At 38.5% G+C, this 27,443-nt stretch overlaps 3 protein-coding genes across 3 annotated transcripts in view; all 3 read left to right on the forward strand.

Moving 5' to 3' along the window:
- Nucleotides 1-76: 76 nt before the first annotated feature.
- On the forward strand, nucleotides 77-8,750 carry Cog1 (conserved oligomeric Golgi complex subunit 1). Its single transcript, XM_019043357.2, has 7 exons — nucleotides 77-483; nucleotides 1,513-1,680; nucleotides 2,792-2,931; nucleotides 3,833-3,972; nucleotides 4,599-4,803; nucleotides 5,619-5,763; nucleotides 6,229-8,750. Exons 1-7 carry the CDS (start codon nucleotides 335-337, stop codon nucleotides 7,850-7,852), a joined length of 2,571 nt encoding a protein of 856 aa, XP_018898902.2. The 5' UTR covers nucleotides 77-334; the 3' UTR covers nucleotides 7,853-8,750.
- An 845-nt stretch (nucleotides 8,751-9,595) lies between these two features.
- Nucleotides 9,596-17,712, forward strand: LOC109044077 (uncharacterized). The gene is made up of 4 exons (XM_072300397.1): nucleotides 9,596-9,745; nucleotides 10,189-10,254; nucleotides 13,238-13,405; nucleotides 17,033-17,712. The coding sequence occupies exons 1-4, from the start codon at nucleotides 9,647-9,649 to the stop codon at nucleotides 17,462-17,464; spliced, it is 765 nt and encodes a 254-aa protein (XP_072156498.1). The 5' UTR covers nucleotides 9,596-9,646; the 3' UTR covers nucleotides 17,465-17,712.
- Nucleotides 17,713-26,301: 8,589 nt separating this feature from the next.
- Nucleotides 26,302-27,443, forward strand: part of dsx-c73A (doublesex cognate 73A) — a 121,150-nt gene continuing 120,008 nt past the window's right edge. Inside the window, exon 1 of the mRNA XM_072300398.1 lies at nucleotides 26,302-26,625. The gene's annotated coding sequence lies outside the window, so the exon portion shown is untranslated. The remainder of the gene's footprint in view (nucleotides 26,626-27,443) is intronic.

Genomic DNA, 27,443 nt, shown 5'->3' on the forward strand with positions numbered 1-27,443 from the left:
GACTGGTGACGTGTGATGTGACGTCGACAATGTAAACAAAACAAAACTTTGAGCTTTAACCTCACTTTAGTCTCTCACCGGATTTTTCTAACATTTTTTGGTCGACAAATCACAAAATAATCGTTTAATTTTGTTCTTTAGGGCAAATAGTTACTGTTTTATCACTCTTCATTAGTTTGCTGTGGTTGGTACCAAAGAATCCCAAGTATTTCGTGGTGTCATGCGTGATCCGTGGATTTGATTGTCATCACTGAAAGTGGCAACTCAAAGTTGTTATCAGTAGCTAAACAACTTGTCACAACTTTTTGCTCTATTGAAGTAAGCTGACGGCAAGATGACTGAAGATCCTTTCCTTTCAGAATTGATTACCAATGACCCGAATTCTTTATTTGAGAAGTACAATAAAGATGAGATAGAACGGGTTCATTCGAAGTTAAGTTCGGAGATTGAGAAGAAGAAAGAAGAGCTACGCACCATGGTGGGGTGAGTGTTTATTTTCTTCATTTTGATACTCTCCCCAAATCAATTAATTGGCTCTGGCGTTTTTCTAGCCTTCCTATTCCATAGGACAACTGGTTAAAAGCTTAATAACTCCACCTCTTTTGGACAAGTGAACTAATGAAATACTGAATATTTATTTAAGAGGCGGAACATTTTTGTTTATAGCAAGAATCACAACTACCAACAATTCCTGATCTTATGAGCGTTAAAATATCTGTGTGTGCGTACCATTAAGAAACTATGAGGAAGCCTTCCATAGGCTGCTGAGAAGGAACACCTATCATGCTCAACTTTATTTAGTTGTGAAAATCTTAGGCAAGAGCGAGTTGAATGGAAAACAGATAAGTTTTTAGACCTTGATTAAGCGGCACAAACTTGTTAAAACATTTTCCAGAGTAATATGTTGACTGAGGGGCATATTGGGCTCTCAGTTGTAGTGAAGGCAACCAATCTAGGAGAGCGCACTCCGAATTCAAACGCTGGTCCTCCAGGCTGGAGGTTAAGTCATCTGGCTGACTCTGTGGTGCTTGTATAAAATAAAATTGTCAAACAACCTAGCCAAAGAAGCCTCGGTGCCTGTGAAACTTTGGGAGAATAGGGGATCTTGGCGGCTAGGTGTCGCAGAGCGCCAGAGAGCGCTGTAAAAGCGGCCTTATACAAACATACATATCGATGGTGAAACTACCAAACCACGTATCTCGTTTGCAGTGTTTGAAAATCTCCGCTCACATTTTATTTTTTTGAAGAAGACCAGATCAATATCATTCATTGAAATTTTCACAGAGTTTTCTCTGCATGAAGAGGAAAAATCATGGAAATTTTCAAGAACTGACGTTGAGTGGTTTTTCATTTAAGAAGTGAAGTAAGACAGGAAGTTTACAACGTCGCAAACCGAGATACGTGGTCTGGTACTTTCACCGTCGATATGTTGACTAAATTTATCTGTGAGAAGGAATTACACATATTAGTATTCGTCAGGGAGTGTCGGATTTATTTTACCTTCTTTTTCAGGGAGAGGTATCGCGATCTCATCAATGCTGCTGATTCAATCAAAAGTATGGAGGTATTGTCATCAAAAATCATAGACGATGTCCATGACCTGTCTGAATTCTGCTCCTCCTTGAAAGAAAAAATCAATTTTAGACATCAAAGTTCTTTGAAAAAGAACCTGGAAACAAGGTAAGTGCAAGTTTCCTATTTTGGTTTAAGTACCTCTCTAACTCCAGAGAATGGCTGTTCATACTTGTATGCAGTATAAACAGCATAGTATGGATTTTACTATGATCTCACTCAGTACCTAGACACTTCCTTCTTTGCCAGTTGAAAAATATGACCAAATCTACGAGAAGTCATATCATAAGAAGGTGAGGTTAATTAAAATCTCTCCTTTGAAAAGGTGATACCAGCAATGTCCAGAATGAGGGAACCTTGCAACATGAGCTATTGCCAAATATTGAATACTTCAGTACTTTATATACATCAGTGCAGATTCTTTTGGAAATATCAGAGAATTTTCTCCAAGGTAGGTATGCAAAAAATTTTTGAAATTTTTGAAGGAATCCATCCAGATGGATGTTCTCCTGTACAAAAAATGTATTATCCAAGGAAATTTGGAATTAGCTTATATGACTTGGGTCTCCTTTTTCGAAGCACTGCCCGTATATGTATTTATTTATGTCCACACCAGTCTGCTGTTACTAGATAGGCATTCCCTCTCAGTTTTTTATTTTTTATCAAAAGCCTTACTGCTACCTACAGATTAATGTTACAATGAAGAAGTAACTAGGCAAATATCTCCAGTTTTCAGAGCTGGCATACCTGAAATGTTGTATTTTTATATCATGTTCAGTATTTTAAACACAATCTAAACTTTTTGTAAGTTTACACTGTTTTTCAAAGTTATAACCAATACAATTTTAAATACAGCAATGAGAGTGGTTCCCACAATCTTGTCTTATTACCTACTTGTATTTAATAATAACTGATGGTGAGCTAATTGTATGAATGGAGCATCTGGTTTTCTCATCATGGTTCAAAAATAATGATTAGAAGTGGAAGAAATGGAAAAGTATGTTCAAAAAGGAAGCCGTGAGTAATTGCATTATTATTATAATACTGGCGAATTCAACGTTAATTCATGATGTTTAGATCTTGAGTGTGTTTCTTCTCTGCTCTGGAATCAACACAATTCAATGCTTCATTATTTTCCCTCCTAATTCTCTCTGGTTGTATGAGAACTTTGTGTGACACAAGTATTTTAGTGCAATTGGTCAACTGTTTCTATTTTTAGTGACGAAGACAGAAGAAACAATATTGTCGCCCAGTTGAAAGTTATCATGGATTTGTCTAAAGAAATTTGGCATTGTGTTGATGAGGAGCAGTTTTTGAAAGCAACATTATTATTTCAACTTGTATGCTTCATGAAAACAAGTAAGTTTCATTTTTTATTTTTTCCTCTTGATTATGAAGGAAATTTAACTTGAAACATAACTTCACATTTAAAGCAATTCTGGTAAACCAGTACTTATTGTCAGTAAATATTTTTATTTTACGAGTATTTAATACAATTTGTAGCTATGAATACTATTTTTCAGGGCAGCAATCAGCATGTTATATGAAAACCACATGGAGATAGGGCACATACCGTTGTCTCCCACATGAAGCAATGTATCTTGTGTATGCTGTTTTAGTATTTCCATGAACATTTTAATTTTTAATCGAAGAACCATCCCATGAATTCGACCAAAAATTTTAGAGTCTTCTCTCACGAGTGCAAAAAAAAAAAAAAAAAAAAAAAAAAAATTGGAAATTTCAGACAAATTCATAAGATGGTTTTTTTACGAAAAATTAAAACGTCAGTAAGAAATACTGAAACTGCGCAATTGAGATACGCTCTTTTTTTGTGGGAGATGTGTGTCTAATGTTGCTGAAACTGTGCAATTTTGATGTTCACATAATTCAATGAAATGCTTTTTACTTCACAACAAATACGAGGAAGACCCAAAAATCGGACTTCTCTTGTAGCTTGGCAATGACTCAAATTTTCGGGTTCCACCAATAAGAGGTGTAACTAGTAGCTATGAAGAGTTGCCGGGAGCCTGGCAGATGTTTGAGCAATAAATCACACTTTAAAGCGAAAAAAAAACTTTTGTCTTCTCAAGTTTTTGGAGAAGCATGTTCTCTGCATGATTCACTCATAGTGCTTAGAATAATTTAGTCCTTTGAATTAATTACTTTTGTTAAAGGATATATTTTCACTTATTTGAGCATTCGGTCAGCAACTCTGTAAGTTTTATGTGCAACTCTTATCAATAATTTTTTTTCATCTTAGGTCTAGATATTCATCATCAGTATAGTTTAGAAACAGAATTTCCTGTTGTCAAGCAGATATGGCAATCAATAGCAAATTTCCAGCCTACAATCATAGAGAATTCTGAAAACAAGCTACGGTCTAGCTCTTTAGCACTTGAGGTACAAGTATATGACAAATTACCAAAATTCTTTATTTCTTCAATTTTTTTTCAAAAAAAAGTTTCTTGTTGTAAATACCATTACTGTTACAGGTTCATTGAACTCAGGGATGGACTCAGTCTCCATGATTTTAGAAAGTAATCATGATACCTACAATGAGTTTGAGAAACGAAAAAAGTAAATAAAAAATGGCCTTGCAGTAGGAATCACAGTTCTGAGTGTTATCATATCTTTTGAAACAACCCAAACACAATTTATTATCATGTGGTTTAAAACAATGATCTGTGGCTCACTTTCTTTGATAATAAATGAAGGATAACTTGATGATAGCAAGGATAAAAGGAATGCAGCACATCCTGTAGCCTTAAGATGTTTCATTATTGTCTCAAAGCTGCGTTTTGAAAGGAGAATATTTTTGGCATCTCTTGCTCATAGCTCCTGGAGAGGGGAGAGCAAAAAAGAAGGGTTGGTACCAAACCTGGTCCACGAGTCAATCTCTCCCTAAACTTGACCATGTTAGCACATAATCGTTTGCAATGCTTTTTAAACTCTTGTTGAAAATGTTCAGTGACTTTTATTTTATTTAACACAAACTGATTTTTTATTTGTTTCTTTATTTTTTTTAGGTTGGCTGTGAATGTGTATGCAGCCTCCTACTTTTAGAAAATTTGACTTTTGAGAAATTGGAAACAAAGTTTTTAAAACTTCGATCCGACTCTTTGAAATCTTGTTTTGAAGGAACAGAAGAGGTATCAGTCATCAAGTCTTGTATTGCAAGGAGTTTATCTCTTGTGTCGAACACATTGCATACATTTTACTTCTATTTTCTTGGTGAGTGAGCTCTACCATTCATCATTGGAATTTGCAATTTATTGTACACCCTCATTTTCCAAAATTCATGAACAACTGACAATGGTGTATTGTCACCGAAAATTTTTTATTGTTTGTATACTCTTTCAAGTTGCCCAAGAAAAGAATGTTGCCCCAAAAATTGCAGGAAAATAATGATTAGCATTTCAGAACAGTCTGAAATCCACTCTTTAGTGCGCAGTCTGCATATTTTGTACGACACTTTTTCAAGTTTCCTGCATTAGGTGGTGGTTTTCTCAGTCACTCAGAAACAGGTTTGCCCAGACAGGAGTAAGAAAACCTAACGTGAGTAAATAAACCATTTCGCAAACATCTTCCCTTATATGATTTCGATTGTTTTCAAGCTTTTGCTTCCTTCTTCTTTCTTTGTTTTAATAGAACAAAAGCTTTGAATAGATTCTCATGTAAGGATAGTTTTTGAAAGTTTGCGAGATTGATTGTTTGTTTTGGTTAGGTTTTCTAGAGTCTCTTTATAGGCAAACCTGACTGTCGACCATCAAGGAAATCAAGTGTAAATTTAGAAAAGCAAGTTACGCTGATTGCACACTAAGGCATGGATTCCAGACTTTCTTGATGTGCCCAGCATGATTTTTGTTCGTTATTACATGTCATTACATTGTCTCATTCTGCATGGCTTTATCAATTTTTTTAATGAATTATATTCATTGTGGAATAAAACTCCTGTAAGTTGGCTGATTTGAAAACCTCAAAGCATATTATTTTTACAGAAATGTCAATACTTTTTTTTGTTGATTTCCTTTGTACTTGATTTCCAGAAAATGATTTGGCTGCAAAGGGTTTGGTTGCGGAACAATTACTGAAAATTACTGATCCTCAGAGTTCACCACTACTGCTCCAATTCAAATTGACAGAAGAAGTACAGCTACGAAAATTCCTTCCACCTCTTATTCAAAATTTCAGGTACTGTTAAAACTCAAGTATTTAATATTCCTTAATACTCACCTCTAAAAATATTGTGACTGTAACTAAGTAAACCTCGAGATAGCCCTCAGTAAAACTCTCATCTTATTTGATGTTGCTTGCCATGCCAAGCAAATGCATTTTCATTTGGAAAGCAGTTTCGATATCAGTATCGAATGTGATATTTTTTTCCTCTAAAAAAACCACACCTTTATTACGCTAAATTTGTTTGTCAAAATTGGTCAGTGAATTTTTTAGTCTCCTGACAACAGAATTACGACCTCAAAATTCGAGAAAAATTATGAATGACTGAAAAAATGGAACCAATCGATGCATTACATCGCATGTCTCTCGGACAAAAAATATAGTGTCCAGCGAATCACCTTAATGTAAATTCACTGGATCTTGCAATCTCTAGCTTAGTTTTTTAACTTAATATTTTTTTCTTCTTTTTTAAAATTTTAGACCTTCAGTATCGCAAGAAGTAAAGCTAGACGGTTTGGACTCCTCTGCTACTTGTAATCGCATCTCTAGTTGGTTGAAATGGGCATCTGATGTAATCAGTTTAGATGGGAAGAAGCTATTCAAAGTGATAGAAACATCACGAAGTCTTCGAGCACTCCAAGAGCATGATTCTAGTTACATTTCTGACTGGCCAGAAGTTGTTCAAAAGCTCAATCTGCAAATTGATCTAAATCTGTGGAACTACTTCTACTATCCTTTGTTTATGAACAGGGCCAAAGAATTGCTGTCTCAGCGTTGGGAACTAACTTTTAAATTATTGCTCGATAAAGTTGATGTTATTTTAAAAGAAGCGAATAGTACTGAGAAGAAGGAACCAGAGCAAGACTTGAAGTGGTTTGTATGGACAGAATCTTCCTCCGATTTGGAATTCAAGTCATCTGTGAAAAATAAAGAATCAAATGGATTGTTTTTAAAATCTAAAGGATTTTCTCCCCGAATTGCTGTATTATGCAATGCTCTGCAAACATTATTGTTGGGTCTGTTAGAAGATCTTGCTAATTTAGCTCCCGATACAAGCTCTGTCCAAAGTATTAATATTGATGAGCTCAAAGCCCACCAGGAAACTTGTTGCTCTACACTAATTCGCAATCTTGTGAAATGGATTGAATCCAAAGTGTCTAGTATGGATTCATTAACTCATGTAATAATTTTGGCTCGTTTTTGTGTTGCATTACCTGTTCTTTGCCCTGCTTTACAAGAATGTCTGTCTACAGAAGCATGGTTAGAGGCTAACACATTCTTACAAAATGCTAATAAATCAGCGTGGAATGTATGGTTAAAATTAATAACACCCAAATTAGAGGAGGATTTGAAACGAGATCTAGAAATACCGATTGATGTCTCACAATTTTTGCTAAACCATCCATCTTGGGAAGTTGTCAAAATAGAAGAGGCAAATGAACAAAATGTTCTCATAACATCTGAATTAAATGTTCCTTGCTTGCCTAGTTTTCAAATTCAGTCCGTAATAAGCAATATTAGTAATTTAATTTCAACACTCTCCTTGAGTCCATTTGTAAGGGATGAGCTGATCAATTTTGTTGTTGAAAAAAGTCTACTAATTTATGATGTGACTACATCTGATCCAAAAGCTCTTCAAATCCACCATTTGCAATGTTTGTTTGATGTAAAATTTTTGTTGACAGCAGTCGTTCCGCCCGATAGCAAGCATGTCATTAGTCTTTGTAATGAAGCAATTTCAAAAATTGAACAGAAAATGGACCCGTTTGATCTTGATGTCATTAGTCCACACTTACACAATAATGTTAAAAAATCATTGTATAGAATTCATTGTTTGTATGGTATTCTTTCACCGGAGAAACACTTCTCATTGAAGCCGCAAGAAAGTTCAAGCTTAAAGGCAGAGGAGCCTGTCGTTATTCCTGTGAGAAATAATGGGCCATGGTTTCCTTTACTTCCGATCACGTCGCAAAGTAGCAGTAGGGCTCCCTCATCTATTCTAAAACCTATCCCTGTGAAAAGTAGTCCTGCTTTAGAGGAACAACCTAGCAAATCTATTTCCTCCAGTAACTCATTTTTTGGTGTCTCAGATTGGTTCAAGTAAAAGGAAGTTAGTGTTATAAAAAGTAAATCTCTCCTGTGGGAATGGATTTTTGTTGGAAAGTATCAAAAACCAACGAGTACTGAGGAAGTCTGCTGTATAAACTGAAAAAATGCAATTGCATTGACTTGATAGGCTGTCAGTTGAAAAATTAGTTGTAATTTGGTGATAAATCCAGAGTATAGAGTATGAGGTTCATAGCATTCCTATCAGGTAATCGCAAATTCTACCTCTGCTCAAGAGACATGGTATTTAAGTGCAGACAATGATAGCAAATTAAGATTTTCAAAGATTGAGGTAGGTTGGTATGCAGTGTGAAGGAAAGTTTGTGTGCTTCAATTCAGATTGATATGATGAGATATGCGTAGGCCACGTTCTTTGAAAAATTAGAAAATCTGACCATTGAAAGAGCATTTTCCAAACATCCTACTGAAGGCAAACTTTTTCTTCCTTATTAAAGTACCTATCCAGGAGCAGTTTTGCACATGCTAGTTCAAAGAGTGAATAGTATCATTAACTGCAGGGAGCTCATTGCAACATTACCTTATTTTTTAATTTTCCATGAAAAAAACAAAGAAGAAATTTACTAATTGCAAATAAACCCTTTGCACAGAATTCTAAGATTTTTAGGTGGCTAATTCCTCCTTGTCTAATGAAATGATCGTCAGGTAAACTCACTCTGAATGAATTTTTAAAAAGAAACAGTTTAATTTTTCTGTGAAAAAGCTTGCTGAACAGATGTGATATGCAAAAAGTGTCCCTAGTAGTAAGTACCCATATGGTTTACATGTTCGTGAAGAGAACTATTTTTTATCTTTTCCTTTATTTATTTATTACATTTTTTCATTGTTTGTAATTTATTGCGTTGAATACGAATAAAATGTTTATCATTTGTTCATAATTGTCATTAATTTAACCTAATTCAATTAAACTTGACCACCCTTGAATTAAATCAGGACCTATAACTAAGATTATTATTAAAAAAAAACAAAAATAATAAAAAAAATTAAATATATAAATAAATAAATCAATAAATTATAGGCTCTGCTTTAGAAGCGCAATCCTGCATCATTTTGGTATGCGAAATTTTAGGTTTTGAAAAATCATGGTATTAATGATATTGGCGCGGAGAAGGAAATAAAATTATTACCAGGAAACAAATATATCTTCACTTGTTTAAAGAATGCACACGCAGGTTCAGATGAGAATTGACTGTCTTTTTTTTTTTCAAATCTAATGCTGTATCATCACGTCTAATCTCGCCAAACATCTGCGGTCGTCGGTCGGCGCGGAACGCGCATTAGCGCCTACAAGATTGCAAGAATACTTTACGCACTACGCCAAACGCAGCGCAGTCGCCGATCGGCACCGAACGCGTATTAGCGCCTACAAGACTGCATGAATACTTCACGCCTTGCGCCAAACGACGCGGTCGCCGGCGCGACGCGGACGGTAGCGCGATTTTTTACCGCAGATTTTCAACTCGGAACACTGAACACTGACAAATCCCATTACAGCTTAGCCAGCTGAGCGCTTCTCCAATACGAACGTATTTGAGCTTTCCCGTTTGTTTCATTCATGCAGTTCTCCGAGGGTTTTATCTCGGTTTCAATTCTATTTGTGGCGCTCCGGCTATTATGAGTGGTGGTAGCCACATCCGGTCAAGTCACCTATCATCCTATGGGACGATTGGCAACTCAGCACAGCCCGTCTGAGGCACCGCATAACTATACGTATCATTTATATAGATTACGTAGAGGTCGTGAGATCGATGCTTCGAGCTGATTCAGTGAGTTTATGAGCAGCAGCATAGGTGATATCTCCGGCCGGTCTCGCTCCTGTTTCAATCACCTTCACATCACAATGCTCTTCTTATACATGATTTTAATTCCTCCGGTGAGTGTGATAATAATATTAATAACTATAGCGACCCTTACGTGCTTCGCACGTAGCAGTTTATGGTGACTGAATGACAGGAGAAAAAATACGGTGATTTTCAGATTCAGCTGCCAAAATTCTGTCCTTCATTCTCTTCTTCCGTTTCTTTTTCTTCTTTCTCTTCCTGCTTTTTTTCCTCTTTTTCACCTCCTCCTGTCCATTCTCTTCTATCCCCACTTTGATTCTTCCAATGCAGAGAGGTAAGTACCTATTTTTATGGATGAGCGTCAAATTGTACTTTGTAGTTGATATATAAAAATATATATTTATGTAATTTTTTTTTATTTTTATTTATTGTACTTTGTAGTTGTTGTACTTTGTTGTTAGAATGGGCTTGCAATATTTTAACAAAGAGAAAATCAGCAAATTTTATTTCACTTTCTTGTTGATCGGTTTTTCAGACGTTGGGGTTCCTGGTGCTCGGAGGAGATGACACGATTTCACTTCCCACTTTAAGACCCCTCATGGTAAGGCAATCTTCCAAAATGAAATACTGTAGTCCGGTAGCCCGGCCGCCGCGCCGGTCGCATCAAATTCCTAATTATTCTCCCTATCTTGCAATAAACCGTGAAGCATGTTGCAAAATTTGATACATTAGTGGGTAGGTAATTCTCTGCTATCTCTATTATTTCAGCCCGAAATTTTCGAAAAGTGAACTCTGAAAGACGCCTTGGCAGATATATTTGTTTGAAACCCCACGTTATTTGGTATCGGAATCAATAATGGTTTCCACGAGAAACAGAGTTTCAGTCTTTTGCCGGGCAGGCAGAAATTATGAACCCGGAAAAAATCTCGACTCAGTTCCTCTGCTTTTTTCTTTATTTCCCTGGTAAAAATTGGCAGTAGAATCTGTGTTTCAAAATACCATAGACCTACAGTCGACCGTAAGATTTCCAATAGCTTCTATAGCCGGCAACACAATTTCTTATAGCCTTTTATAGCCGATGGCGATTAAGCAACAGCCTGACGATAAAGTGTATGCTATCCGTTACTAATTACGGTCGATGCTAGGACTTAGTGAGTTTTTGGACTACCGCTCTCTTTTTGGGCCGTAGTATCTTGATTTATTTTGCGAGGGAAGCTCCGTACTTTTGAAGGATGCCTGCCATTCCTAATATGTTGGAGCGCCTTCAATATCGTACGATACTGTGCAATACCTCTGGTGTGAAATAGTTGCTTCAAGCGCCGTGGTACGCTGCGGCGCAGCGCGGCGGGCGGGCAGCCAGCGCGAAACGCGGATTGGCGCCTACAAACCTAACAGGGATACTTCACGCATTGCGTAGTGCGTGAAGTATCCCTGTTAGGTTTTTAGGCGCCAGTGCGCCGCCGCTCCGCTTTGTGTTAGGCTCTAATATTTAATCTCGTGGAGTCAGCGTTGTTCAACTCATGACTTTGAAATTTTTGCACACTCTGTATGGATTATTCTCATTTTAATTGATTAAAACAAATATGTAGTAAGGGAAAATATAATGTGCGTTTTGTAAATATTATGGTGATTCCGTACAAACTTGCGGATTTACAAAGCACACGAATTTCTACACAATGTCTTATAGCCTTTTGTAGCTGATGGCGAAAAAGCAACAGCCAGGCGATAAAGTGTACCCAGATAACATCGAACGTTTCAGCAACGTGGAAATCAACGTAGACCTTGAAACATTCCGGGAACGTTTACAATTTCTACGTAGTAATCAACATGGAAGAACAGGGGTGCTCCGAAAACGTCTCACTGGCGACGTAACAGGAACGTGGAAAGGAACGTTGCTCTGTAAACCTAACCTAAAAAGTTAAAATCGCTCTTTCGCCGTTTCGCTGTCTACGTTTCCGGGACGTATAATTCAACGTAGTCCAAAACACGTTGTACTAGAAAAGGCGGCACAGGCAGGACACAGGCCAGGAGCGCCCACTAGGTGGCGCTGCATTTCGCGGCGCAGATTACTCAAAAAGTCTACAGCGCATGCGCAGCCCATGTCGGCACCAACCAAGTTCCTGGAATCAGTCTGATCAGCAAAGGTTGCAACTGTTCGAGAGAGTCCACCATTTGTTATCTTGATATTGGCGTACCAAGTGATTTTCGCAGTTTAATGTTGTGCTTAAAGTGATGCTTATACCTCCGTGTTTTACATACATAAAAGTTCGTTAATTATCTGGTTTGCACTTACTTGTCTGTTTCTAATTCTGTATCTCAAGTCAATGTCCACAATTTTAACCCGTAGACCTCATGTTCTACTCTAAAACTGAAAGTGCTTATTCCTCCTTTAGTACGTACACCTAAATGAAAGTCGTGCCTATGAAGTGAATGATAGTATTTTAATTAATCGTCATTTATCGCAAATAAGTAGATAATTGACGAAATTTTCTAATCGTAAACACGTTAGGAGGGAAAGAGACGCACAAACTGTGAAAAGCCCAAAAATGAATGCCACACTATGTTTTGCGAATAAAATGGATTCTAATGTTACTGCACGTCCGTGCAATGTAGTCACTGCCACGTCCCTGCAATGTAGACACTGCAACGTTCCTGCGACGTGGACACTGAAACGTTCCTGTAAACGTTGTCGCTGACAACGTTTACACGGCAACGTTCCGGAAACGGTACTTAATACATGGACATCCACGTAGAATTACATGTTCCGGTACACGTTGCTTTCCACGTGGAAGGTTTCACGAGAAACGTGGAATTCTACGTTGTTGTCAACGTTGAAATTGTTATCTGGGTAAAGCCCGGCTGTTTAATTTTTTATCGCCTCCTGTAGCCCGGTCGTATAATTTTTTCCACTTTCTACAGCCAGCTATATGATTTTCTATCGCCTCCTTAAGTCGGCTATAAGAACTCCTATGGTATTTTGAAACGCAGCTCCTATCGCCAATTTTTACCAGGGTTTATATAACTGTCCTCCCAAATTGTTGTAAATGTAATGAATTTTTGTCAGGAAAGGAATTATCTATAAAAACGGCTAGATTTTGGGAAGAAAAACTGAAATATATCCAAATTTCTTCCTGCCAATGGGCCTGTTGCACCAATTTTTTTTATTGCTTTAATCGAAAGAACTAAGGCTCCTGATGTCACAGGAATTTTCCCGGAGTTTTTTGATCACCGGAAACTCCCAAAAAATCAACTTAAAAACGCCTCAGAATTTGGATTTTCAAAACGGTCGTTTCGGGTCCGCCATACTTGTGACGTGAAATGGTGCGAAGTTTATTTATAAAAATTCGGTGATCAACCAAGTTAAAAGCTTTTGTAAGATCTAACTGTAGGCTAATGATGACTTAGTCTGTAGACTTTGAAACATTATCCGGGAACGTTTACAATTTCTACGTTGTTGTCAACGTTGAAATTGTTATCTGGGATACAACAATAACTGTTTCTGGTACTTCATAACTGATGTAGCTTTTGAAACTAAAAACCCTTCAATTTGTCTTTTAACTTGTTTTGTTGAACCCCCTGGACAGGAGCCAAATGATCTATGTGCAACGATAATGGCGAAAATCTTATCACTAGAGCGAGACATCATCTTTAAAAAAGAAGGCCAAATCGAAGTATTGAAAGCACAACTTCAAGGAATAGATGTAGATCTAAATAAACTCTTCGACAAAATTACTATTCTTAAAACGGAAATGGTAAGTCATAACTTTTATATATTTTGACCAATCACAGTTTTTGAAAAGCATGAAAGAAAAAGTTGACCAGTTCACAATCACTTTTAAGGTGATTCCAAGTGATCTAGGGACAACTTTTATCCGCGCAAAGAGCGCCACCAGTCGTATTTCTGAAACGACCAGTAAATTGCCTCTTACGTAAAATTCCTGGCGAAAATTTCCAAAATTGGATTCATCACGTGTAGCTAATTTTTATATTATTTTTTGACGTATTTTTCGTTGAGATTGGTTCAGTTTCCGAAGTGAAAGTACAATAACAGATTCTGAGGTGAGGAAAAGCGGCCGTGAGGAAGTGACCGCTATGATTGTTGTTGTTTTGCTCACATCTTTACATCTATATCATACAGGTACATGTTACAAGCAAAATCTTGGAAGCTCTATTTCTGACGAACTACCGGACCAATAAGGATGATCCTTATATGCGCATATAATCTGTAATAGCTGTAGATGTGCAAGAATGTATGAAACCCCGAACTTTTAATGTTTTATAATTAGAGCTTTTAAAGCTCATGGGACTTACATCCAATGTCAATAGCGTGAGACACATGTCGTTTCCGCTATAGAAGCGTCTAGGTGTGGGATTCTACCTGAGTGACACTAATAAACAATAGAACAATGCTACCCCTCGTGTAGGGCTCCTCATTCCGAGGGTTGAGGAACGGCGCAGCGCTGTAATGGAAATATCCCAAGGTTAAGGTGCAAGGTTTAAGGTTTTTACTCAATTTTTCTTCATTCTTCCGACTTCGATTGTGGCATTGGTCAGTATTCGATTGCCGAATTTCTATTAATATTAACAGCAGATAAACAGCAGACACATAGTGAGGAGCAGGCACGGGGCAAAAAGGGCCTAAGTGCAAAGTTTGAATTTCTGAATTTTTCTGAGGAAGAAATTAAAATTTACGGTCTCTTGGGCATTTAAATGGAGATAGCCTCCATGCACGCTGGGCGTGACGGTTTCCTTTGACATTCTTGCAGTGGTGAATGCAAAGTCGAAGTGTGCTCCAGCTAGAATTGTATTTAGCAAATGGGTGGTTTTTCTACGAGAATTAAAAATAAACGAGTGGCACAGAATATAACAAAAGAATATGAACTATGCAAAACGATAATCCGGGTATCGGAACTTGGCTGTTTTGAAAACGCCTTCAAATGCGGCGTGATACCTCTCGCATTCCGGAGAGTTCAAATAGTTGTATCATTGCGCCGTAAGAATGTGACGGAAGATTTAAATGGAGATAGCCTCCATGCACGCTGGGCTTATCGATTTCCTCTGAAATTTTTGCAATGGTGAATGCATAGCTAAAGTGCGCTTCAGCCAGAATTGTATTTAGGAAATGGGTGGTTTTTCTACGAGGATTAAAAATAAACAAGTGGCCTGGAGTATAACAAAAGAAGTTGAACTATACAAAACGATAATCCGGGAATCGGAACTTGGCTGATCAATTCATGATATGTGCTGACTTATAGTATTAACCACCAGTCTGCTCTGGGTCCCCCCTTGCATGCATACTTGCAATTTTACCAGGCCCGCCACATCCCATCTCAGGCCCAGGTACCAGTTTTAAGGTCCGAGCCCCAAGCACGGATGGGGGGGGGGTGTCCGAGGGGCATCCCCCGAGAAATTTTAGAATTTATACGACTAATCGGACGCATTTTGAAGCTTCCATAAAGAATTTTTCCATCAATTTCTGCGGAATAATTATGTTTTTTTTCTACTTTCAGCACAAAATACTTGCGAATTGTTGCATTCAAAACATCTGGAATTTTTTTTTTTTTTTTTTTTTTTTTTTTTTTTTTTTGGGGGGGGGGCATATGATACTATATTCAGTTCTAAGAGGGCCAGGCCCCCCTGAACTCCTCCCTCGTTTGTCTATGGCAAGGGAGTTGAGCCATGAGCCATTGAAGTCGAGGATGCCCAGACTGGAGACCCTTAGCATCTGATGACGGAAGAAAATTAAACGCAGTTACTAAAAATATCCCTTTGCACTGAAAATCTTGAAAATATATAGAAATTTTCCAAGAAGTATACTTCTTCGAAAATTTAAGAAGAATTCTACAGTGGCCCAGCGTGTTTCTGAAAATCTATTCACCTTTTGCGTAATTTTTAGGGTAAATTTTTCACTTCTTCTTACGAAACAAGGGTTGCATGTGAATTCGTAGTGGTTTTTCACGGGTAACACGGGCCCCTTGCGAGGCCCAGGCCCCGGTACCAGGGACCCAGTATCCCCCCTCCCCCCCCCTTGTGGCGGGCCTGCTGATGGACCACTTGTATTACCTGGAACTCATAGCTGCACGGATCATGGACAAGAGGACAATGTTGCAGTCACTGTGCCCTGTACTGGGCGAGTTACAAGAACTGCAGGAAGATAGTAATGTCTTGCCAACAAAGCTTCAAGTTCTTAGACACTACGAGAAACTTCGGACTGACCACTTGAAAATTAATTCAAGAAACGAGACAAGAACCTTCAAAGTCAACTTTCTTCTTCGTTGTACATAACAACCTTAAACAAAGCGATATGGGACAAAGCCTCAATTCCTTGCATTAAGGAAAATTCGATCCAGCGCTTGGTGGAAAAACACCAATCAGAAATGATGAAACTCCGTAAGTTGCAGATTAAACTACGGTCCAATTCGAAGACTCATCAGCAACAGCTCTAACATTTTTGGAAGACTGGCGAAAAATTGCTAGACGTAGCAAAATGCAAATGCGAAGACTTTTCTCCGTGCAAATGTGATGAGGAAAGTAAAGTCCCGGAGGAAGAGCGTGCTTTCTTGACAGATCAGAGGAAAAACCGCAAAATGATCATGACTTCTATCGAAAGGACCGCCACCTAATGCGAAAAAATCAGCTCAAGCTATGAAGATAGAAGAACGCAAAGCCAAACGAGCAGATTATTATCAGAAAATTACAGCAGCCTCCGACTTTGAATCAGCAGGTTCAACATCCTCCAGAACGCACCGCGCAAAGGATGACGCTCCCCCCCAAAAGTGATGGAGCACGACATTCCCATGAGAAGGCCATTGAAACGCTCGTTTTGAATGTCTTTGCTAGAGCTTGTGATCGGCGGAATATATCAGACCACGCTGCTGCACAATTAGCCAGGCGTTAGGATTTATATGGCCAGCTATAAGAATACATATGGCCAGCCATATGGAATTATGGATCTTTATAGCCGGCTATGTGAATTCATATGGCTGGCTGTATGCGAAAGTACCGTATAAGCCTTAAAGCCATATAGCCAATTTTTACCAGAGACTTATGTGGTTCGAATTGTGTTATGGTGTTCACAATGCAGGGACAGACTCACTATATATTTATATGCTTACTGCCAATAATAGATTTTAACATCCAAGGTAATAGAGAATTATAATGTATTTTAATGGTATGTGGCATGCAATAATCCATAAACGAGAGGAAAGGCTTTTCTAAAGGGCGGGGGATATACATATTCCCTGTGGGCACGGGGGACACGTAGGGGTGGGCGCGTGGGCGTTCCAAAAACGAATGCGCGGTGTCCGCAGGGTGTCCGCCGTTTCTACCAGAGACACTTTTCGTATTTATTGGATTTAACTTTTTACAAATGTTCACAGAGCCAGGCAAATAGATTCCGATGGGCTTGCGTAGTAAGATCCATAATTGAAGAACTAGAGCAGCTGCACAGTGGTGGTGTAAATCCATCAAACGAGGAAGCAAAAGGTTCCAGTCCAAAGGAAAGGAGCAGACTTCAACGTCAGAAGGTGTGGGAATGGATATTGGATAATAAAGGAAAGGAATTCCAAATCAGAGATATTCTTGATTATAACAATAAAACAAAATTGTTCGAGTCAAACAAAGACCTAGCAAAAGGAATTTCCTATGCTTACATGTATTTATCGGATAAGATTCATGCATATGCAGCTAATAATTATATTAACATTGACGATAATGTACCTCTGATAGAAGACAGAGAAGCTAGTAAGGCGATCAAAGTCTTAACTTTCAACAAAGAATTCCCTTATATACCACAGGCAGCACAGGCTTAAACGTTGAGTAACGAAGAAATAGGTAAGCTGCCTCCTGAACTGGAATGAGGAAACCGTTATGTTATTGTAAAAATTTAATTTTTTATTTTGTACCCATTAATACTTGATCTTTTGAAAAGACCTAGTTTGTAAGTATGTACTATTTTTCAATTCAAACCTATTGTGTACATTTTGTTTTTAATTAACTATGAAAGGCATTTAATCCTGAAATCCGAATTTAAAGCAATAAAACAATCAAAACGAACAAAGCTTTTTCCTTTTCATCGATGCTTCGACCCTCAAGATTTATTTTCTCTTCATCCCTCATACTTCTCAACCAGTGGGACATGAAGGAAGGTTCTAGAAAATTTAAGAAGCCCACCTGCATTTTTAGAAGTTTCTTTTCCAGTTATATAAATTCCTAACCTAAATGTTTACGAGAATTTTTGAATTTTGATTTGTAAACATTAGATTTGGTATGTTCTGATGGTTTTTGCGAGTTAGTAGAAATCGCATACACGGTAATTCATATATATATATACTGGGTGTCTGATGGGTAAATCGCATACTAGCATTAAATAGTTGGTTGGTGGGTACCGAACATCAAACTGTACTCCTCTTACCATTTGTTATCAACCCAAATCAACCTACCAACAATATAAACTAACCTCATTTCGGAAAAGGCAAAAGGGCAACATAGATAACAGAATTTGACATTTATCATTTGAAATATCGATATTCTTGAGAATATCTTTAACACATCACACCCTCGGACCCTCAAGGATGAAGAGATTACTAGCCAATAGGTGACTAGGTTGACCCGAGAGCCGTTGATTATTTTTGACGATGGTACCAAGCGACTTTTTGTTATGTTTACAATAGATAATTAAAACTTGAGTACATTTGGTAGTGTGAGGTTATCTGAACAGATTCACAGTTTTTGAGGTATTTAAGAGGAAAGCTAAACCCAACAATGTCACAAAGGCCGCTGCAGTTATCTTTCTATCACCTTCCAGTCTTTCTCTATGCCTTTGACCAGTTGAAGTCAGCAGAAATCGGATTTTCAGGGTTGTTGGAACCAGGGTTGAACTGACCCGCATCTGAGGGCGTAGACCCTTTGCTGGTTAAAGGGGCATAATGTGATATTTCCTGGTAGGGCATTCCTTACGTGGAGGGGGTTCAGAAAATTTTGGCAAATCAGCACAAGTTTACGCTATTTTCAGGTTCAAAGTTTATTGATCGCACGGAGTAAAAATTGCAAAATTGAACGTGAAGCACAGCATTGAGAGCTCACGCTTCGCGTCATCGCGCCTTCAATTTTTCAGATGCAGCACGGACGTCCATCAAGTACGAATAGTTGTATCTCTGCGCCGTCGTAAACACGCATCCTTTCCCTCCCTCTTTTTCCTTATTGTGTTTGTTTCCGTTTGTCTTATTGGTAATGGTGCTTCAAGCACTACGTGAGTAATACAGCCGAAGGTAGGAGAGATGTCTTCAGGCCTTTTTTAAACTTTTCTCCCGAATCAGAGCGACGCTTCATTGACAGCATAAAGCAGAGCATTGAGAGCTCACGCCTCGCGTCATCGCGCCTTCAATTTTTCAGATGCAGCACGGACGTCCATCAAGTACGAATAGTTGTATCTCTGCGCCGTCGTTAACGCGCATACTTTCCCTCGCTTTATTACCATATTGTGTTTGTTTGCGTTTGTCTTATTTGTAATGTTGCTTCAAACTAGAGCAGAGCATTGCGAGTTCACGACTCACGGCATCGCGTTTTACATTTTTCATATGCAATGTGGACATCCATCTTGCGCGAATGATTGTATTGCGTTTACATTTTAGATGTCTCTTATTTTTGAATTTCGAGATAAATTACCTAAGGTTAAGTTTGCCCGAGCAATGCTATGGTATGTCCTAATCAATAGTAATTTGAAAAGGAGGAAATATGTTTAAAGGTCTCTTAAGAGGTCTATAAAGGATGCGTATGTCTAAAAATCGAACCGACTATCGCTTCTAAGGGCGACATATAGCGAATGAAGGAGGGGGGTGATAAAGTGCCTGTATGTCAAGAAGAAGGTGAAAATTTCACAGAAAATTGTTTACGCTTCAGAAAGTAGTTCGTGGACCTCTGTTCAACACTATCATGCGTTAAAGCAACTTTCTTTACTCCTAACTCTCTCTTCTTCCGTTCATTTAAGAAATGTTTCTCACATATTCTCGGTCGTAATTTTTTTCTTCTTATTTTGCTATCTGTAAGAGGGGCGTTTTCCGGCGCAAAGCAAAATTCGCTTTCCTGCAAGCAAAATTCGACTTTTCCAGCCGCGAAGAACTACAGTGATATCTCATAATCCGGGAGTCACATTCGTAAGGTATAGCAGTAGTAAAGTATGGCAGAAGAGGGCGGCACTTTATTTGGAAGCAATGTTTTCATCGACACTCTGGCGGAATGATGTCACTTATTGCTGTTTTGCCTGAAACTACGTCATTTTTTGCACACTTACGGCTTCCGCATATATCTTGGTTTTAAACAAATAAGATGAATTTTGCTGTTTTAGCTACTTATTTTAGTGATTTTATATAAAATAGATTAGACGAATTTAGAAGGAAACTCGATTTCGAAAATTTTACACATACTGCTCTCTTCGCTGTCATGGCAGTTTTGTCCTTAGTCTCACATCCCATGTTCATGAGAGCAATAATGTCCCTCGTTCGTGACCAATAAAGATCCGCTAGCGCAAGATACTGTCTAGCCGCATGAACAAGAACAGATAGGTGGAGCGCCTTCAATTTTTTTTCATGCAACAACCTATAGAGCAATAATAGTTGTATGTGTCAAGGCGTTACTATCAACGTTGCTTTGCCTGAAGCGAATAGGTATACACCCTAAACCCTTGCTAATAGGTAGGTGTATAGTACCTTCTAAATTTAGGGCCGTATCAAGCGTCGAATTTTAATTATATTCTCAATTTCTTTGTTTAGTTCTCGTTTAATGGCACCGAAATTTTTCTGGACTGTGTAGATACCGACGTAAGAACTGAAAACTATATACCCGACATATTTTTACGGAGAAGTACGCTTTCAAAGTTTTTAAATCATGTCCGACCCTTCCTATTGACTCGATCCACTGTGCGTCCCACGCAGCCGCACCACTGATATTTACATCGACGGTGAAACGCCTAAACAACGTATTTCGATTGCGGTGTTTTAAAATTCCCGCATCCGTTTTTTTGAGGGAGCAGAAAATTAACACCATTCCGTGAAGTTTTCATAGAATTTCCTTCGCACATAAAAGAAAAACCACGGAAGTTTTAAAGAATTGTTGTTGAGTGATTTTTCATTTTAAAAATGAAGTATGACAAGAAGTCTGCAATGTCGCAAATGGAAATACGCGGTTTGGGAGTCTCATCATCGACGTAAAAAGTCGTGCTAAAAAAAGAGTCGTAGACCTCAGATACTGCCGAATTGCCTTTAATATAGTAAATTTGGCAAAATAATGTTTAATTCTTCAGAGAATTTTTGCAGTCAGAGTACTCAAATCGCATAAAGTCGATGTAATTTATTGCAATATGGACTGAGTTAAGCAGAAAGGAGCCAACCCACATTTTGGGAAAAATTGAGTTATGAATGGTTTTAAACTCAACCACTGCTCTACTATCTATCGCCAAAAATTCAAAGTTTTTGTTTTTTTTTGTTTTTTTTTTGAGTTCTTTATTGATCAAAACAAAGTATACAATATACAATGAACATGACAAAAGATGGAGTATGTCTATTAACAACAACTGCCTTTACAATCGGCATCAATTTGTTTTGGATGACAAAGAAAAGAAAATTTAACTACAATAAAGGTTTAGGCAGGAGCGACTTGTCTCCAGGCGATGGATAGCTAAGTTGGGAAAAAAAACAATGTAAACATTGCAAAAAACCAACACTGCAGGATGAGCATACGCTCGGGAGTTTCTTGAGGGAAAAAAACTAAAAGAAAAAGAAAAATAAATAAATAAATACAAAATATAAAATGAAAAAACCCTCATAGGCTGGACCACCCACCCCCGTCGGTGTAAAAGGCCGGGAGGAGGGGGGGAGTCGCCGGTGTCCGTTCAAAGTGCATCCTTTATTTAGCTAATGAGTACTCACACGTTGATTTGGTAACGCCACCGCCACCCCAGCCGGAATAGGCGATCGGGGAGTGCGGGGGCGGTTGTTATCACTACGGAAGAGCCGCGTATTCCGAATGATTAATGTTATCAGCGAACACACACACAGTGAGGCCGACCACCACGGGTAACCCGATATTTTTCATACTATTTCATAGCGACGGACCAGAGACGTACTCCCGATAAACGGCACTGATAAAATGCGATTACACTGATAACAAAAAGTAACTAGGCCGAAGCCATGAGGAATGTGAATTTAATTCACTATAACTTAAATTTTTCAAGCCGAAAATACGGTCAAGGAAAAGCGTGGCGGGAAAACGAAACACAACGCGGATAAAGCAGATTAAGATCTTTAAATTGGCACAAAAACCAAGCAGATAGGAGCACTTTGAACGGACACCGGGTGAGGCGAGCGCGGAGCAGGCCAAAAGTCGACCGACTCAGCGCGCGTCTCAAACGCGACTCCAGTTTTTGTTGGAGCAAATTTTGCAGAAATTGAACTTGAATTTTATCTTTTACATTGAGTCTTATGCAGGAGCCAAACTTTAAACCTCTTTTTCTCGGTTCGATCCAAATGTGGCTTGGTTCCTTTCTGTTTAACTCCGTCCATATTATCTGATAAAAAATTGTGATTCCGTCTCTCAAATTTACGATTAAATCGCAATTTTATCGACAGCGATTTATCGCAATTTATACTATCGTAGAAACTGACTTAAAATTTCAATTGTTTCGAATGCGATTTACAGAGATAAAATTGCGATACGATTGAGGATAATCGCTCTAGATGTTGATTATCCTAACGATTTTATCGCCCAAAAATCCTACAAAAATCGCAACTTAATTTCAAAATATCGGGATCTTTCTGCTGACACATGGATGGATTACGTTTTGAAATAAGGAACCACTATCCATGGCTCTCTCATAAAAGCACATATCGACGGTGAAACTACCAAACCACGTATCTCGGTTTGCGACGTCGCAGACTTCCTGTCATACTTTATTTTTTAAATGAAAAACTACTTGACGTCTAGTCTTGAAAATTTCTGTGATTTTTCCTCTTTGTGCGGAAAAAATTCTGTGAAAATTTCAAGGAATGATATTGATTTGGTCGACTTCAAAAAAATAAAATGCGAGCGTAGATTTTTAAACACCGCAAACGAGATACGTGGTTTGGTAGTTTCACCGTCGATATCTGCATAGGGAAGCCAATGGCATGTATGCTGTCTCTAAAATGGGCAAAAAATTGTGGTTCCCTATTGCAAAATGTAATCCAAATACACTTGGGAGCTGTCGCTCTCGGAGATCGATCCCATTCGAAACCCTTCCACGGAGCTGACGATTATTTGTCGTGTGATTAGGAATATTTCCACGTCGCAAAGCGACAAGACACTCGCAACATCGGCTTGAATAGCGAATCCCGGCCGCGAGCGAGGAGCGTCGATATTTTATTCGGCATGAGCATGAGTGGCACGGAATTGAATTCAAAACCCACACACGGAAGGAGATCCAGCGGCGAATGATCGATTATCGATATTTCCCCATTCGAAGCTGCGGTAAAGAATCGATTTCGTTGTGAGCACCTTGTTCATCGATTCTTTTCCATGGGTGGTAATGTCAGATCAATCGATATATCGCGAGGCACGGAGGAGAGCGCGCGGTGTCCGAGCTGGATGCCGATGCCGGTGCACCTACATCCTGCACTCGTACGTTTTCCCATTATTCCCGCGAAAATAAGGCACCGGGCGCACGTCACATTATACCCACTGACACGAAATGTGTGTTTAACTCGGGCACGGCACGAGTGTGTCGCGCAGTCGCGCCGCGCATCATCGGCAGATCCGAACGAGTGCGATTTGAGAATGAAAACGGCTCCTTGAATGTCTGAGCGTTTTCTTTTATTTTGATCCTCGCATCTTTTCAGGCTCGTTTATTCTAGCCGTGTGCGCGCTTCAGGGAAAGGGTGGGTGGGGGGGGGGGGGGCGGCTTCATTCGCGAGCTAAGATATAAGAATTTTGATCAAACCATACGCACGTCAAACAAAACATCGATCTACGGGCCGATAAGACATCGAATTGCGAGATATTGCATGGTTAAGATAGGGCTATGTCTTGTCATCGAATTGCGATATATTGCATGGTTAAGATAGGGCTATGTCTTGTCGTATCGGGCTGACATAGTTTCGATAATCGGGCCGCTGGGCTGTCCATGGGTCGAGGGAGGATTTGAGGTGTCATTTCAGCCAATTGTTTTAAGATATAGGGGTTTGTTCGGAGAAGGCAACTTCGACTGTGATGGGAGAACGCAAAATTTCCCAAAAATCCCTTATAATATAGGCATAAAAGTTCATCGAAATTGTTTTCAAAATGAGGGTCCTTTTAATGTGCAGAGGATGGGCAATCCCCCTTCTTATGGTAAATTTGCCCCCAAATAAAAAAAGGAAGCGGCTCCACCTTATCATAAGATAAAACACAACTTTAAAAATTCCAGCATTAAAATGTGTGCTCTCTTTATTAGAGTGCCTCACAAAAAATATTTATTGATAAAAAAAAAAAAAAAAATCTCAAGAAAATACTGCAACCAAACCAACATTCCACGTCTGTTCATTGAAAACGAACATTTTCTTCCTTCGCTCACTTGCCATCGTGAAAAGTGGATCGATTTTTTCTATAATGTTTATTCCCTGATAAACCTTGAGACACGTGTATTATCATAGAGTTTAGAGCTCATCACGAAACGGGTGTGTTCTCTTTTTTAATATTGCTTCCATTATTTATTGGCGAATCTTAAAAATAAAATAATATATAAAAGCGCCCAATCCGATCATACATTGAACCTCGTCCGAGAACAAATTTCCTTTTTGCTCAGTAGGTAAGACATTTTTTTCATAAATTTTAATTTTGATAAAAAATAAATACATTACGAAAATGACAAACGGCACACTTTCCTAAATGGCAATACCTCAATCCTCATACACCCTGCTTAATTAATCTTGCTCTATTTATGGGACAAATCCTTTAGTTTGGTCAAGTTGGGGAACACAACTAAATATACTCAGTGGTAACAAATTGCATACTCTGTGGTATGTAGGAAATTTACACGAACCAAAATTGGGATGGACTCAATTTCATACTACAGTCCTAAGTAGATGCTTGCCTTCTTGATAGCTGGCGGGCTGGCCAAGTGGCCACCCTCTCTTCTCTTATACAAAATTGTTTAGTTCAATCCTCAAATCAGCACCCTTTAGCGAAGCTCTGATATTAAGGGTAGTGAAATATGCCGGTTTATTGGAAAATTAAATCAAAATATGGGAAGAAAGCTCGAAAAAACTGTGTAAAGAGAATCTTATTGCGTTTTCCTTCCCTTTCATGTTTCAGGAGTTTTGATAAAGCGAGGAAATTACAACTACGAAAAGGTGAAAGAGAGCTAAGTGTGAAAAGTCAGAATAGTGAAAAATGAAAGTAGTGGTGAAGAATAATAAGGAATTCTAAATATTTAAGTGGCATACAGGATAAAATATCAAATATACGCTAACTCGTTAAATTCTTTATTACACGAATTAAGCCTTTATTTTGGAGGAGAAATTCCATATTCTACATTTTTGCCAGGATTGTGGGACAAAATGCAGTCCTAAATTTATAGGTATATTTTTCTCTGTTTTTTGTTTAGAATTTTGAATATTAGACTTCCAAACCCTCTTTGATGCAACTTAGTGCCATAGAGGGTCGAAACGGAAAAACATCTCTTGCTTTCAAGCAACGCTATGCTACGTATAAAGGAACGCGAGAATTTGATTGGAAAACGCAACAATTAACTTCATTTGAGTACAAGCAAAAAATTGAGCTTAAAAGTGTGGGCTGGAAAATTGGAAAATATAATCAACAAAACGAGGAGGGCGGATCTGACTGAAACAAAGAAAGGAGAGGGAACAGAGAAAACGATGGACACCGATGAAGGACGAAGGTGTAACACATGAGTAATGAGAATGAAGGAGTAGAGAGTTAAACGACGGGGAAAGAAAGGTAGAAAGAAAGAAAGAAGAAAGAGCAGGTGCTACATATGAAGGAACGCGAGAATTTGATTGGAAAATGCAACAATTAACATCATTTGAGTACAAGCAAAAAATTGAGCTTAAAAGTGTGGGCTGGAAAATTGGAAAATATAATTAACGAAACGAGGAGGGCGGATCTGACTGAAACAAAGAAAGGAGAGGGAACAGAGAAAACGATGGACACCGATGAAGGACGAAGGTGTAACACATGAGTAATGAGAATGAAGGAGTAGAGAGTTAAACGACGGGGAAAGAAAGGTAGAAAGAAAGAAAGGAGGAAGAGCAGGTTAGGATTGGACTAGTTGTTACGGTTCTATGTTTAAACTCAGCTGTGATATCTTTTGTGGAGCAGTGCTCTCGGCTCGGCTAGTTCGTTCAGCTGTGTTAGTTGGGTTAGTTCATGGTTAGTGGCGGATCTGCCGACGAACGGTGCGTGCACGAGCTAAAACGTGTTCCGCGATCAAGCTTATCCACTAGTTAGAATACAGAGTTGATAGTTTTCGACGGGCGATAAGGAAAGCGTTCCGCTCGGACTAGTTTTACGGTTCTAGTTTAAACTCAGCTGTAGACTTTTGTCGAGCGTGTTCGGCTTGGCTATTTCGTTCGCTGTTTATTCGAGGTGTAGTTCATGGTTAGTTCGGCGCGACGTCTCTTCCGAGCTCAACCGGTTCCGCCGTTCGCTATCCACCTTAAATCACGTTTTGTTTTCCCGCGCTTCAACTTCCCTCCGACTTAGTTTTAGTTTAGACTTAGACTTAGTTTCGAGGGTTCGGATAAGGACATCTTTCCCGCTGATTCAACCGAGAGTGAAAACAAACGTAGATGTCTTTTCACAGTTAACTTTTTTGCTTTTGTGCGTTTTTTAGTGCGAAACTTCGGTTTTTTCCGATTAACTTAAATTTTTTTCTTGCCGGTTTTTGAATCAACGGAAAAAAGTGAAACGAGTGCTGTAATGTTCGAGTAAATTGAAATTTCATGTAAGTAATGGTGTTTGTATTTTGGAATTCTACTTCTAGTTTTAAAGTAATTTTTTCGAGGGAAAGACAGATAAAAAAAAACAAAAAAAAAACGCTTTTTTCATCCGTAGATGCCGAGCGATTGTAAAAAAAGGAGTAGAAGCACATATTTTAGGAGCAATTTTCTTTACTAAATGCTTCGTCCGGAATATTTAAACTAGTATTGTAAAATGTAGACGATACAAAACTTTGAATCCGTATTTTCAAAAAAGCGTTTCTCCGTTCCTATAGTGTGCCTGGTGCTTATGGTGTTTCGTGTCCTGGGTCGAAATTTTTCGCAAGTCCAGGTATCTTTAGTGGCAAACAAAACTCTTGTAGAAATAGCTTCTTTATTTGGTTTCGTGAAAACTCAAACGCACGAAGCTAATAAGAACTTTTGGATGTTTTTTTCTTTACAACGGTGTTTTCGTACTTCATCTCTCTCTAACTTACTTAACTAATTACATTGACTTACGACGACAGCACTGGCGATACTTTTCCCTTTTTTGATTCATAAAAAAATTGATTTGACCTTTTTTAAATTTTTGCTTTTTTTCGATAATAGAGTTCGAACTTGTGGTTTATTTGAATCAAGGTCATTTGAAGTATCATAAGTTGTTTCTGCACAGATCTTTTTCCAGCTTTTTTTTCGTTTGTGGCCGTTCATAAATTACGTAACGCTTTAGGGGGAGGAAAATTGAGGAGATCGTAGCACCATTTCTTGACGTATTAAAGAAGAGAGACCTACGTCAGAAAACCGCTACAAGGAGGAGGGTGGTCGACAATGTCGAAAATGCCGA

Source organism: Bemisia tabaci, chromosome 5 (genome assembly GCF_918797505.1).
Source record: "Bemisia tabaci chromosome 5, PGI_BMITA_v3".
Classification (NCBI taxonomy): Eukaryota; Metazoa; Arthropoda; class Insecta; order Hemiptera; family Aleyrodidae; genus Bemisia; species Bemisia tabaci.